The sequence below is a fragment of the Cricetulus griseus genome, chromosome X, assembly GCF_003668045.3.
Source record: "Cricetulus griseus strain 17A/GY chromosome X, alternate assembly CriGri-PICRH-1.0, whole genome shotgun sequence".
Classification (NCBI taxonomy): Eukaryota; Metazoa; Chordata; class Mammalia; order Rodentia; family Cricetidae; genus Cricetulus; species Cricetulus griseus.
This window is the reverse complement of record NC_048604.1, coordinates 20,512,925-20,527,370: the sequence shown is the minus strand read 5'-3', so window position 1 is coordinate 20,527,370 and position 14,446 is coordinate 20,512,925. Positions and strand designations below refer to the sequence as shown.

Sequence of the window (14,446 nt, the reverse complement as noted above, 5' to 3'; positions counted from 1 at the left end):
GAGTTGGTGTTGGCTGTTACTCTGACCATGGCTGCTCCTGATTATGTAGAGTGGGGAAAAGTGTCAATGCTCTACCTGCATTTCTGCTTTGGTGAAATGTTCAGTTAAACGTGTGCTCATCTGGGAAGATGGAACTTCAAATTAGGGACTGCCTCTATCAGATTTCCCTGTAGGAAAATTTGTAGAGCACTTTTTCCTGATTAATAATTGATGTGAGAGGAAGCAGCCCCCTGCATGGTGGTGTCACCTTTGGACACCTGTTCCTGGTACTGCATAGAAGGCAAACTGAGTGAGTCATGGGGAGCAAGCCAGTAGCAACATTTCCCTATGGTCTCCTAACCCTAACTGTTTAGAAATGCTAAGTACTTAAAAGCAGATCGCTTGATACAAGAATCACCACAGAGGGGGACTTTTGATTCCCAACAAGTGGTATTTGCAGGAACTTCTAGGGCATTTTCATTATCACTGAAAGGGAGATGGGGGTGGGGTGTAGGGGAGGGAAAGACTGATGTAGGGCTCACATACCTTATCTTGAAGATTTTCCAACATTTTTTCCACCTGTAACTTGTCATCTTTGATTTTTTCAAGTTCAGCTTCTTTCTTTTTGTACTCGTCTTGGACTTTGAGCAGATGCTTCATGAAAGAGTACAGATAATGACACCACTCATTTAGGCTACACTTCCTGCACAATTCCTGGCTGAGGTGAGGTATTAGGTAGACTAGCCTCATGTCTCCCTCTGCAAGTAGCATTTTTCCCACAAAAAGAATCTTGGGAAAATTAAGATACTTTTGTCTCTTTAAAATTCTGGTTCTTTGGCTTTTTGGAGCCCACTCCCTATGGTGGGATACCTTGCTCAGCCTTGATGGGGGAGGAGGGCTAGGTCCTGCCTCAACTTGGTATGCCAGACATTGTTGACTTCCCAAGGGAGGCCTTACTACCTCTGAGGAGTGGATAGGGGTGGTATGGAGGGAGGTAGGAAGACGGGGGGGGGGGGGACTGGGTGGGTATGTAAAATGGAAAAAATTACACTAAAAATCTGGTTCTTATATATTTCTTCTGAACTTGTTGATATTTTATAAAGGACCAGAGAAGCTAATGAACATAATCACTTGTCTTCTTCCCTGCCCTAGGGTAGCATGCAGTAAATACTGTACAAATTGTATCTTTATTATTGTGGAGGCATGAACTTAATGTGGAAAAACCATTTTTGTGAAGTCATCTGGCACACCGTGTAGGTAATATAGTTATGAATCCAAATTTTATGTTAGTTTCCATATTAGTAGCCAAGGAACTGGATTTATTGTTATCAGTAATGGCAATGCACACTATGTACTGAATCTCCAGTATGTACTAAGCACTGTGCTAGGGGACTCACGTGCATTCATTCATGTGACCTTTCCTAAGGCCATTCAGATAGCAGAGTTAGATCTAAAACCAGGCCAGGTAACCCTGACATTCCTTTGCCTAAATCCATATTTACAATAAACCTTTTGAAATAAAATGGGCAAATGTTGTTCCTTGGTTATAGTACTATTTTCCCAATGGAGAAAATCAAAATGAATGAAATTAGTTTTTACGATGTAGAGACCTGTTGCTGAGACCTTTGCATATAAGTGACAGAACTGTTCTTACGTGTAATGGTTTGAAAAGTAAGGTAAGCAGAGAGAAACAATGATAAAAATGTTTCCAAGGTCATATTTTCCGACTTGCAAAAGACCATCAGTTAAAAACAAGGTACAATGTATGTTGTCAAAGCCTTTTGAAGGGTAGCTACAGGGAAAGTTTTTTTTTTTTTGGTAGAAAGATCTCTGATATAATTTATGTATTCTAATTAAACTCTGTGATGACAATAAAAGGAAGGTAAGCATTACTTCACATATTTTGCTAATGGGAAAGGTGAAATATTAATGTGATAATACTTGTCACTTAGCAAGACACTGGTGACAGAAGTAATAACACAGGGATGCTAGTGCCAGAATAGACTCTCTGTTCATCATTTATAATTTCCAACCAGCAATTAGTTTGCCCTAGATAATTTCAAGGCACAGAGTTGAGATGTACTGCGCAATTTAAAATGTAAGGAAGGTGGTTGGTAGACTGTCATGACAGAATATGATCATATCCTTTTTCAGAAGCACTAGTCCTTCTCTGTAGTGAAACGAGGTGTTGATAGCTTTTAAATTGGAGTCTTTCTGTGGTGATGGCCACAACAAACTTCTAAATATTGAGCACCTGTTATTATTCATGAAGTTTCATTTGAATGCAGTTTTCATTGGATTTAATTATTTCTTTTTATTCAAATGAATCTTTAGCATTCTTTTTATTTGTTTCTTTACATCCCGACCGCCATTTTATTTTTTATTACACACACACACACACCCATGGAGGCCAAAGGAGCTCATCGGATACCATGAAGCTGAAGGAAACGGTGCTTGTTAGTTATCCAACGTGGGCACTGGGAAACAAATACTAATCCTCTGCAAGAGCAGCACGTGCTCTTAATCATGGAGTCAAGTCTCCAGCCCAATCATTACGTTTTATACTTGGAATTATGCACTTGTAAACTCATATAAATTACTGTGAAATAAAATAAAATCCAAACTGGTATTACAATCCCAAAGCACTGATACTTACTACAAGGTCCCCATTTCCATATAAATCAAGGGTGAGGTGCTTGTTTTTCTTCTAAAAGACTAACTACCTTTTGTTGTTTTAATACTTACTGATTGACATTTTATCCTATGTAAGTAATTGAGGTTTCTCTATTAAAGACCCTTAGCAGTATCTATAGCCTAAGGTAACTTCTGATCTGTTTCAGCACATCTCTTTGCAAATGAAGAGCTGATGCCATCCTTCCAAATGGCACAGGAAAACAAATTGCACATACCTGTTGCATCCCTTGTAGGGCTTGCTGCAGAAGTTTCAGCTGCTCTTCCTTGTTTGGGTCATCTTCCCGGTGGGCTTTGCCTTGTTCTTGCTTGAGCAGTTCTACCTCATTCCGGTAGGCATCTAGCTGCCAGCGGAGGCTGTCATTTTCCTCCTTCAGAGCTTCTGCCTGTGACACTAAGGCTAAACAGTCAGTGGAAAATGTTAAACCTTATGTTTAGACGTTTTTGTGGTACACATGAGTGCTATGAAATCATGGCACTTTAAATCAATGTGTAGAAAAAGCAGCTTGATAAGGAATTTGAGGTCAGTTTTAGTTGTTCATGATAGTGAAAGATGGACACAAAACCAGAAAGTCTTGCTTTCATCAATGAAACGGGATTTCAATACACAAATATCTTCACTGTGGCTACTGTGGCTCACACTCCAAATGAAGTGTAACCATTTGCAAGCACCACCCAATACTTTCATTGAAATGGAGCAAGTGATAGGAACACTGTTATAATATAACATTTCCGCTTTCTGTATATGAAAACATTTCCCTTCCATCTTGACAGTAAGTAGGAAGCTGAACAAACGGAAAACAAAAAACTGTTTCTTTGACACAGGATCATTCTTTATAGCCTTGGCTAGCCTAGAACTTGCTATGTAGACCAGGCTGGCCTGTAGCCTTGGCAGGCTTGGAGCCTGCTGTGTAGACCACGCTAGTCTTGAACTCACAGAAAGTGGCCTGACTCTGCCTCCCAAGTACTGGGATTAAAGGTGTGTGCCACCAAGCCTGTCTTAACAACTCTTCTTATTCTCATCAGAGAGCTGAGATTATTCAGCAAACAACTCCATAACTTAGAGACAGAGAAAGTGAATATAAATCACAGCTTAGAGAGCCCGAAAATTATGAGCAAAAATCCTCATGGGAACCAGTGCTAGAGTAGAGAAACAAACTGAACTACTGGAGGCTCAGTGTGGACAAGCCTGTGAGTTAAAAACTCTCAAAGTGTGTGATGTCTAGTAGCTCTACTAGGTCCTCCCAGTGAATATCAGAGAAAAACCTCTTTCTGCTTCACAGAGGGAAAGGAACAGCTTTGAAGTTTGAAATGCCAGAACATTCTATTCTTAACAACACCTAACCCCAGGAAAAAGTATTTTATTAGAACCTTTTTGGAGTTTTAAAGGAGCATTAATGAACTGAATAAATGGAGATACTTAACTCTAGATCAGCGGGTTCCCAATCTGTGGGTCGAATATCAGATATCCTATATATCAGATATTTACACTATAACAGTAGCAAAATTAAGTTACAATGTAGCAATGGAAATATTTTTATTGTGGGGGGGGGTGACCACAGCATGAGGAACTGTGTTAAAGGATCACAGCGTTAGGAAGGTTCAGAACCACTGATCTAGACCTCATCAGACATCTTGTTCCAGCTAAGGGCCTAGAAACAAATTTGAGAAGCACTGGTGAAGTCCATTGTCCATGGGTACAGGGTTATCAAAAGACTGAGACTTAGGGTGAGATGTCATTTCAGATGGTAGAGTGCTTACCTGGCATTCAAGAAGCCCTGGGTTCAATCCCAGTGTCATGTAGCACACACCTTTAATACCACCACACAAGAGGTAGAGGCAGGAGGAGTTGAACTTCAAGGTGATCCATAGCCAGGGCTACATACGATTCTTAAACAAGTAAGACTTAATCATAGAACGGGCAAATGTGTCTCCTTGTCTCCTCTACACAAATTAAGGTCCATTTGCTAGAGTTCATTATATCCAAATAGTAGCATCTGATATTTAACAAAAATTTATAAGGACTAATAAATTGGAAAGACCAGTTTCAGAACACAAAGACACATTAAAACTGACTTATGCATGGCAAGGATGTCGGTGACAATAGGCAAATGAGAAGAACATATGAATAATAAAAGTAGAATTGGAAACTCTAAGGAAGAGTAGAAAAACTAGTAATCAAAAGCACTATAACAGGCAGAAGACCACTGATAGGCCATTAGTAGATTCACATGGTTGAGGAAAGAATTTGTGAGATTGAAGATATAAAAACATAAGGCTGTAACTGAAAACATGCCTTAGTCCATCCAGGATCGTATTACAAAAACAACAAAGACTGGAAAGCTTGTGTACAATGGAAATCTATTTTTTTAACAGTTTTGGAAGCTGGGCAATACAAGATCAAAGTACCAGACCTTCAGTGTTTGCTGAGTGCCTACTTCTGGTTTCATGAACGGTATCTTTAGTATTCTCACACCAAAAAGGGACAGGACACTTCTCTGGGGCCTCTTCCATAAGGGTATTAATAACAAGCACCTCCCCAAAGCTCCACTACCTAAGTGGTGGGTAGGTTTCAGCATATGAATTTTGGGTCATATAAACATTTGGGCGACAACAAAACCAGGGAGAAAAAAAATGACTAGAAGAAAAATGATAGGATATTCAGCAAAACAGTGTAAGCATGCATTATGGCAATGCTAAAAGAGAAGGAAAAAAGCAAAATTTGAAACAATCATGACTAAACCTTTCCCCAAACTTGTGCCATACACAAAAGTACATACAGATTCACTAAGTTCATAGAGCATTAAAGATAAATGCCCTCAAATCTAATCAAAGTTCACCAAATCAAAATAAGAAAAATAATAGGCCAGAACAAAACCAATACCTCACCTATAGAGGAGGAAATAGAAACATTACATAGGATTTCTCAGAACTACACAAAGGAAGAGAATGAAAGAAAAGTATTTAAGCAAAAAAAGTAGTCACTAATGTAGAATTTCGTGCCCTGGGAAATTCTGTTCAAATGGAACTAAGAAGAAATAAATATTTCTTCCTCTAAATAAAAACTGAGGGGGAGTTTTGACAGTAAGCCTGCCCTGCAAGAAATATTAAAGAAGCTGTTCAGAGCAACAAAAATGATATATAGTTCAGAAATTCAGATCTACACAAAGAAAAGTAGAGCATAAAAGATGAGCACGTGATGGTAAAACAAAACCTTTTATTTTTTCTTGTTAAGTGATCTAGAGTATAATGTTCAAATCTGCAGCAGTAAGAATGCACACATACATGAGCGCTTCTGTCCATGTGCAATGAGTGGCAGCAATGATGCATGGGATGAGAGAGGAACTGGAAATATTTTGTTATTGTAGGATACTTATAGAACCATATAGAAAAAAAGTATAACTGAAATGCTGAGGAAAGAGAAAAATAATAGAAAAAATTCTTAAAAGCACACAAAGAAGAAAAAGTATGGAGGGCAAATTTGGAGGAGAGAACAAGGACAGTTCAAAGAAAAGTGCAGCACATGTGGCAGGTTTTGATCCAATCTCAGCAATAATCACTCCAAATGTCATTGCTCTAAACATGTCAGTCAAAAGACAGATTGTCACTAGAGTGGATCAAAAAAGTCCCTAGCCATGTATGAGTGCACACGTCTGTATTGTCAGGACTCATGAGGCTACTGCAGGAGAATGGCTTCAAGTTTGAGGCCAGTCTGGTCTACATAGTAATTTACTTTAATGAGCAGTCCATTTCCCAAATTTAATTAACAAAGCAAGCACTTTATAGAATATCTTCTATGAATTCACACTGTATCCAGTACTTGGCCTTATTCAACTCCACACTGTGAAATAAATGAAAAGCATAGAATAGCCATACATTTAACTAAACTGAATGGTGTGCTTATCGTGCCTGCAGGCCATTTGTGGTTGAAGTGCAATCACCAGAAGTATTAGCCCCACAATGTACTCATATATAAAGCAAACCACTTATTAACTGTGATACATAGTAAGTTTTGAGTCAGCCAACATGAGACATTGTTTTTGAAAAATAAAAACAACAATAAGCAAACAAAACTAACCCCCGCCATACGAAGACTCATGTATATGAGTCATAAGAAATATACTTTAAATGTAAAGTCTACATAGATAAAAAGTAAAGAGAAGGAAGATAATACCATTTTAATAGTAATTAAAATGGAAGTAGCTGCATGAATTTAACAAAGCCAACTCCAGAGCAAGGAAAGTTATCAAGAATAAGGACAGAGGCTTTGTTAAAAGGGCCTGCAGTTAAGAAGGCCTCACTCTCTTAAATGTGTAATCTGCTAACAGCAGAGTTTCAAATTATGTGATGCACCAGCTGAGGGAACTGTAAAGAGAAGCAGAACAATCTACTAACTCCCCTCTATAAGATGTGGATGAGGCCGGAAAACAGAAAATCTGGAAGGGCATAGTTGAACTCAACACCTCTGTCAATCAAGTAGATACAATTGCCATCTGCAAAGTATTTCATTCAATAAGAACAAATTACAAATTACAAACTCACATGGAAGTGTCACTAAAAGATACCTCATTCTAGCCCATGAGATAGACCTTAATGTCGAAATGGAAATTATACAGTGAGTGTTCTTGGACAGCAATGGAATTTAACAAAAAAAAAATCTACAATGAAGATAGCTGAACATTCCCCCACACTGGAGACTGAACCATTTACTTTAAAATAATACATGGGTCAAAGAAGAAATTTCAAAGCTTCAAACTAAATTAAAATGAAAACGCAATTTATTTAAATCTGTGGGGTGTGGCAAAGTGGTGCTTAGAGGTAAATTTGTAGGAAGAAATGCTTACATTAGAAATGAAGAAAGATCTACAATCAAGTACAAAACTTGCTATCTTAGGAAACTAGAGAAAGAAGAATAAATTAAACAAATTAAATGTTAGTTTGCTAACAGTTGGCAGTTTCTTACAAAATTACATATATACTTTTCACAAAACTGAGCAGTTGTGCTTCTTGGTGTTTATCTAAATGAAATGAAATTTAATGCCCTTCCCCTAATCCTGTGTTTGCATATTTATAGCCCCTTTACCCATAATTGCTCAAACTTGGAAGCACCACAGATTTCCTTTAGTGTGTTAATGGAGAAATAAATTGTGATATATTCAGGCAATACAGCATTATTTAGTGGTAAACAGAAATGAGTCCTCAGACCAAGAAAAGTCACAAAGGAAACAAAGGCATGGTACTAAGTGAAAGAAGCCAATTTGAAAATGTTCCACACTATTTGATTCTCATTACATGACATTCTGGAAAAGGAAATACCATGTACACAACAAAAAGATCAGTAGCTTCCAAAGGCTACCAGGGACAAGTGACGATCAGGCAGAAAACAAACTTTAGGACAGCGAAACTATTTTGTATATTAACACAATGGAGGAGACATGTCATTACACATGTTTCAATACCTACAGAATGTAGTATAAAATATGAATACCAGAGGAACCCTTGGGTAAGCTATAGACTCACTGAATGATACAAATGCATCATTATGGTGGGGGAGGTTGATTAGGGTTGGCACTGGAGACTTCCTCTGTAGAGACAAGGATCATACAGGAAGTCTATATTCTTTTCTCTATTACTGTGAACCAAAATAAAACAAAAATACCTTTAAGAAAATTTGTTAACAAAAATTAATGTACATGGGAAAACTTAGGTTAAACTTCATTATTTATGAGTTTGCACAAATTTTCAAGGTTAAAATCAGAAAGCCTATTTGCAAATATTTAGTCAAATAAGCATTTATTGAGTATTCTCTGTATTCCATGTTTATGACTATGGTAAAAATAGGTGATTCCATTAATCTCTACTGTTTACCTACTACATTAAAGGAAACACTTTCCTTTTTTATGGTGTTAGGGAACAAACCAAGGGTCATGCATATGTTAGACTAGAGCTTCTCCACTGAGCTATACTCCCATTTCACCTCTTAAAAATGCCAATAAAATATGAAATCTGGAAAAAGAGATAGCAAGTTGGACCCAAAAAACAAAACCGTACATTAAGTGTGTACGTAGGTTAAAAGGAACCGGACAAAGATGTGGATTTTCTCATTTATCTATGGGGAAGAGTTTTTGTTTGGCAGAAAGTAAAAGAAAAATAATGAACTCAAACAATTAAAGTTATCTATTATAATAAATGATGGAGGAATCTAGATTTCAAAGGAAAGCTTTTGAGGCCAGGAAATATGTGGCAGTCATTATTACTGCAGGCAGCCCCTGGAAAGGCAATGCTTGAAGCTATGGGAGTGAAGCTAAAGATGCAATGGAGATCTTAGGCTGTTTGAGATGTCAGGAACATGGAGTGCTCATTTAGGAAAACTACAGTTAAGGAACAGAGCCAGCCCAGGAGAATGACTGTGTGGGCTGCAAATGACGGGATTTAATGTCTGTCCTGTTGGATTTTGCTCCTTTTGGTCATATCCCTCCTTTATGCTCTTAGTGGAAATAGCATCATCCTGTAGACTGGATGCTCTCATGAAGTCACAAGGGGAAAAGAAATCCACAATTTAAGCATTCCTCTCTCTGCTTCCTGTTTACCACGACATGAACAGCTCAGCTATGCCTTCTTTGTCATGATGAGTCAAAACCTGCAAAATCTTGAGCAAGAAACAATCTCTACCCCTTTAAAAGATGACTTATACATAGAAAGAATCTTCTTGTTTTTAGGCAGAATCTCAAAAAGTCCGGACTGGCATTGAACTTACTATGTAGCCACCTATGTTCCTGAACTCCTGTTTCTCCTGCCCCTCCTGCCAAGTGCTGAAATTACAGTCATATGCTACCATGTCTGGATATAAGGAGAACTCCATCCCAAGACTCAGACATGCCATCCCCAGAAAGAATTTGCCTTTAGGGAGAACTGAGTTTAATTAAATGCCTCGAACCTAAGAGTCTCCCTAAAGTTATTAGGCTACTAGCTTAGATTGTGTATCTAAAGCAGAGAGTGGCACTGTAATAGGTAGGATTTCTCACTGTCCACATGTGTTTTCAATGAATGGTCATGCAATTATCTTGATATGGTAGTTTTAAATCTCACATTTCAATTTATCAATTATAAAAAAGCCCCCTTTCAGGGCACATTCATTTAGTGTGTAGTGTTTATAACTGATTTTAATTACTTCTGTATCCACACAGACTTTGTCTTTGAAGAGAAAGCTATTACATAGAGACTTGCAGTCCCAGATCTCTAAATATTATGCATCCATGCCATCTCACAGTGGCCGAGATACACTTTACCAGGCATTCACAGCACCAAAGGTAGATGATACAAGTGATTCGTGTATGAACGAAATGGTAGAGGAAAGGGGATATTAACCATCTGTAAAACAGAGGGTGCAGTATTTGGTTTGTTTGCTGGATCAGTACCAAGGACAGCATCTCAAACTGGCATTGGGCTGCATAGGCATACAGGTTCCTATGTAAATCCTGATTCCTACAGATGGACAGTTGTTTGTTCCTACTTTGGTTTGAATGCCATTTGGTGGTCTGCATGGCTCAAAATGAAACAGTAACATTCAACTTCCTACTTTTGTTTCTTCATGTACTATAGGCATGTTATGCTCATGTTCTACATGTCACAGAGAGATGCAGAGCTGAGGAAAGGGGAGTGCTTAGAGGTCTAATCTCTAGTTTAAATGTGAGAATTTTGCCCTCGGAGAAAGTGAGGGGAAGAGGGTGATGAGCACTGACAGAGCAAGAGCAGATAATAATCTCAGTTTATACCTGTCACTTAGAAAAACCCCGAATGAACTAACCAACACAAACAAGGTAGTGATCACCTATAATGTCGGGAGGGAGGTTTCTCTACAAAATGTATTTCCTACTCTCTGAAATGAAGTTTTTTTTTGTCATTTTAATAAGGACATAAAGTCTTTCCTTTCACAGACTTATTTGGGCCCATTTCTGAAGTTGGAGTCTTTTGTACATGGCCAGAACACTGACATGTGCAATATTACCTTTTAATACTGTGTCAGTGAGGAGACCTTGGAAATTTATGGGGCCCCTTGTAGTAGATCAGTACTTATCCCTAGCATAGGAATGGACTTGGGAGCCCATCCCACATAGAGGATACTCCCTCAGCCTAGACACACGGGGGTGTGAAAGGGCAAATTAAGATTTAGACTAAAAAGGGAACTGTAGGGGATGCTGTAGCCAGCCCCTAGCAGGCTTGGATACAGTGTCCCCTACAGGGGTGGGTCCAGGCCCTGTCCCAGAGGATATGACAGACTCTGAAGACCCCCTATAGAAGACCTCATCCTCCTGGGGAGCAGAAAGGGTATGGGATAGGTACGGTGTTAGTTGTGGGGGGGGCAGGGGAGGAGAGGTAACTGGGCTTGACATGTAAAACAATCTTGTTTCTAATTCAAATTAAAAAATGGAGACAAATTACTATGTGTGAGTAGGTGAACCCATCAGTCTTGATACTGTATGGTGAATGTGTTCCTATTCTACCACTATTAGCTTTCAGCTTCTCTTTTCTGACTATTCCTTATGTGGGAAATGTTTTTGTTTATGCCAATTGCTTCTTAGATCCCAGGGCTGCCAGTTTCTCCAGACAATATGAAAATATGAAGGCAGCTGTGAACATCTCTTCCTAGAGGAGCCACTGAGAGCACAATCTCAGACATGTGTCTGTATAATGAAGAACCAAAACAGACTTTGTGCCATTTAAAGTATTCAATAGTGTAAAGGAAACAAACAAACAAACAAACCCAAATAATAACAAGTGCATCCAGTGACTCAGATACTCTTGGAAAGCTTTATTATAGGAGCTGCATGGTACAAGATGATAGAAGGAAAATGTGCAGCAATCCTCTCAAGGCTCACTACAAATATGAGCCCTAGCAATTCTCAAAGGGTGAAAAGCTAAAAACATCAGACAGGGACATGATGGACATGATATAATCAAGTTACAGTGTAGTGATTATGGTGGGTTCTAAGCTGATGATTGGTGCCCTTACAGAAAGAAGAAATTTGTACAGGGATATAGACATTATAAGGATTCAGGCATTATGCTGGCCTGCCCCTGTCACCTGGCAGAATTCATTCAGGCGGTACCCTGGTCAGCGCGGGGTTCCATGACTAGTAGTCTGCATGCAGGTGCAAAGGACCCCTTTAAAAGAAAGACCACCCCTGTACACTTATGCTCCTCTCTCTCTCTCTCTCTCTCTCTCTTCTCTCTCTCTCTCTCTCTCTCTCTCCCCCCCTCCCTCCCTCCCTCCTGCTGTTCCCCTGGGGCATACAGGACTTTTCCTGTCTCCCTCTTCTTTTCTGATCTCTCTGTCTCTGCCTTTGTGTCTCTTTACCTCTTTTCTCTCCCCCCCACCCCCGTTTCCGTTTCTAATAAAACTCCTCACTATGCTCTGTCTGTCTGGCATGATTGTTCCCTACCTTGGTCACTCCTTCCTGCCATGGAATTCGCCAACATTCCCCTCATGCTTTGTCATAACAGACATACTTCATGTGAGCATAAAGGCAGAAATTGGAGTAATATATCTCTATTTCAAAGAATTCCAATGATCACTGCCAAAAAGCCAGAAACTGGGAGGGAGCTAAAACAGATTATGTCCCACAGTCTTCAGAAGGAACCACCTCTGCTGACACTTACACCTTATATTCCTAGTCTTAAGAAAATTAAGACAACAAATCAGTTTCAAAACACAACTTTATAGGGCAGTGTTTCAACCTTTCTAGTACTGTGATGTATTAATGCAGTTCCTCATGTTGTGGTGACCCCCCAACCATAAAATTATTTCATTGCTACTTCATAACTGTAATTTTGCTACTGTTACTAATCACAATGTAAATAGTCGACAAGCAGGATATCTGATAGACAACGCCTGTGAAAGGGTCATTTGACCCCCAAAGGGGTTGCAACCCACAGGCTAAGAACTGTTGCTATAGGGCAGGAGAGATGGCTCGGCAGTTAAGAGCACTGGCTGCTCCTGCAGAGAACCTGGGTTCAATTCCTAGCACTCACGTGGCAACTTAAAATCATCTGTAGCTCCAATTCCATGGAATCCAACACCCTCTAAGCAATTGAAATATCTGAAACACCATTAAAGATCTCCTGGGTCAGACTTGCTGCATCTCATGAAGTTTTTTTAATTTTAATTTTCTTCAGCTTTATTGACGTATGATTGATAAAGAATTATATATACTCAAGGTTTACAATGGCCTTTCTCCGGAGAAGTATGCTTTGTATAATGATTTATCTAATATGATTAACATATCCACCAGTGAACAAAGTTTCATGGGGTTGCTAACATTTAATGTCTACTCTCACAGCTAATTTCACATACAAAATATATTATTTATTGTAGTGACAGTAGTACACACTGGATCTCTAGAATGTCTATCACATGACTGACAGCTTGTACCCTATAGGACACCTAGATGGTTTTTAGGCGGACCTAAAACTTGGTATCCATTAATCTAACTATACAAGGCAAAAGAGATATGTAGAGAAGAACAGCCTTTCTTGCTCTTCTGTTTACTGGGTATATGATTAACAACAGAATGAAAGTATTTCACAATATCCAGTTTCCTCTGATGTGATTTCCCCCTGTTTAATAGATTGCTTTCTTCCATTGCAAGTACTGTAGCACAAATATGGGTTACTACAGTCCCAGGAAGAACAGAAACTCTGTGGCACTCCAAGGCAATGTAGCTAGTTTTCCTTTCCTTGAGAAGGAAAAGATGACCAGGGATGCACTATAGGCCACTGGAATCCGAGTTTGGGAAGCACAGTGAGCAAAAACAACTTGGAGATCTCCTTGCTTAAGCTTTTAATTGGAAACAAGTGATAGCGAAAACATGTAGCTGATTTAGATCAAAACCAAGGAGACTCTTGCTGGCTCACGTCGAGCAGGATTTTTGCAGTTAAGTACTACAGAAGTGAGATAACAGAATTAGATACGTTCGAGGGGAAGAAAAATGCACAAAAGTCCTTGAATTAAAATGAATTGAAACCTTCTGGGAGAAAAGCTATTTGGTAAGCTCCATTAAGTCTATTGTAGATAGCTTTATTTGACAAAGCAGCATCCTGGCATGTGGAACAGGAAAGAAAATAGCTATAAGATGATCTGTCAGGGAGTTGCCAGTCTCTGAACGAATAAGATTCTGTGCAGTAGCCAATACAGCTTTTAACTCAGAAGAGATACAGAAGCAAAATGCAATTATATATCCCTAGTAAGTGCATTCAGTATGAATTTCCCACATACCCCTCACCTTCCCCAATAATTCTTCAAACTCTACAATCTATCAAGTGGATGCTCAAAATTAGGTTGCATTTACTCCACTATAACAATGAACAAGCAGTGTATATGATGCCGGAGATAGTGAGGTAGAGACAATACTATTAAGTCATAGTTAATCTGCTATAATATATCTTAGTGAAGCACCATTATTATTACAGTCTTTTCTTTAGTTTGGCTATAGGTTTTTAGTAGTTATTTCCATCACTTCACTATTCTGAAAACGCTTATAGAGTATCTAGTACAGACAATAGTTTTATATTTATGGATCAAGTGTATCACAAAATAGAGAAAATTCCATTGCTATAGTTAATGGATAGCTTTAATAAGTCTGACTTAATGGTGTTTTTTTTTCTGAAAGAATTTCTGTTTATGGAGTGAATATTCTGAGACCCCTTACATGAGACCAGAGCCTCTGACTTTCATGTGGGAACTGGGAAATGCAGATTTGAGTTTTGGTCAATCAGT

At 38.8% G+C, this 14,446-nt stretch overlaps 1 protein-coding gene across 11 annotated transcripts in view; it reads right to left on the bottom strand.

Moving 5' to 3' along the window:
* The window catches only part of Enox2 (ecto-NOX disulfide-thiol exchanger 2), a 260,352-nt gene that overhangs the window by 11,725 nt on the left and 234,181 nt on the right, over positions 1-14,446 (bottom strand). For 10 of the 11 annotated variants that reach the window (XM_035450053.1, XM_027433459.2, XM_035450052.1 and 7 more), the window contains 2 exons: positions 2,889-3,070; positions 526-633 (listed from right to left, as the gene is read on the bottom strand). In XM_035450053.1, coding sequence (XP_035305944.1) covers positions 526-633; positions 2,889-3,070 — 290 coding nt within the window. The remainder of the gene's footprint in view (positions 1-525; positions 634-2,888; positions 3,071-14,446) is intronic. The other variant, XM_035450051.1, reaches the window with a different exon arrangement.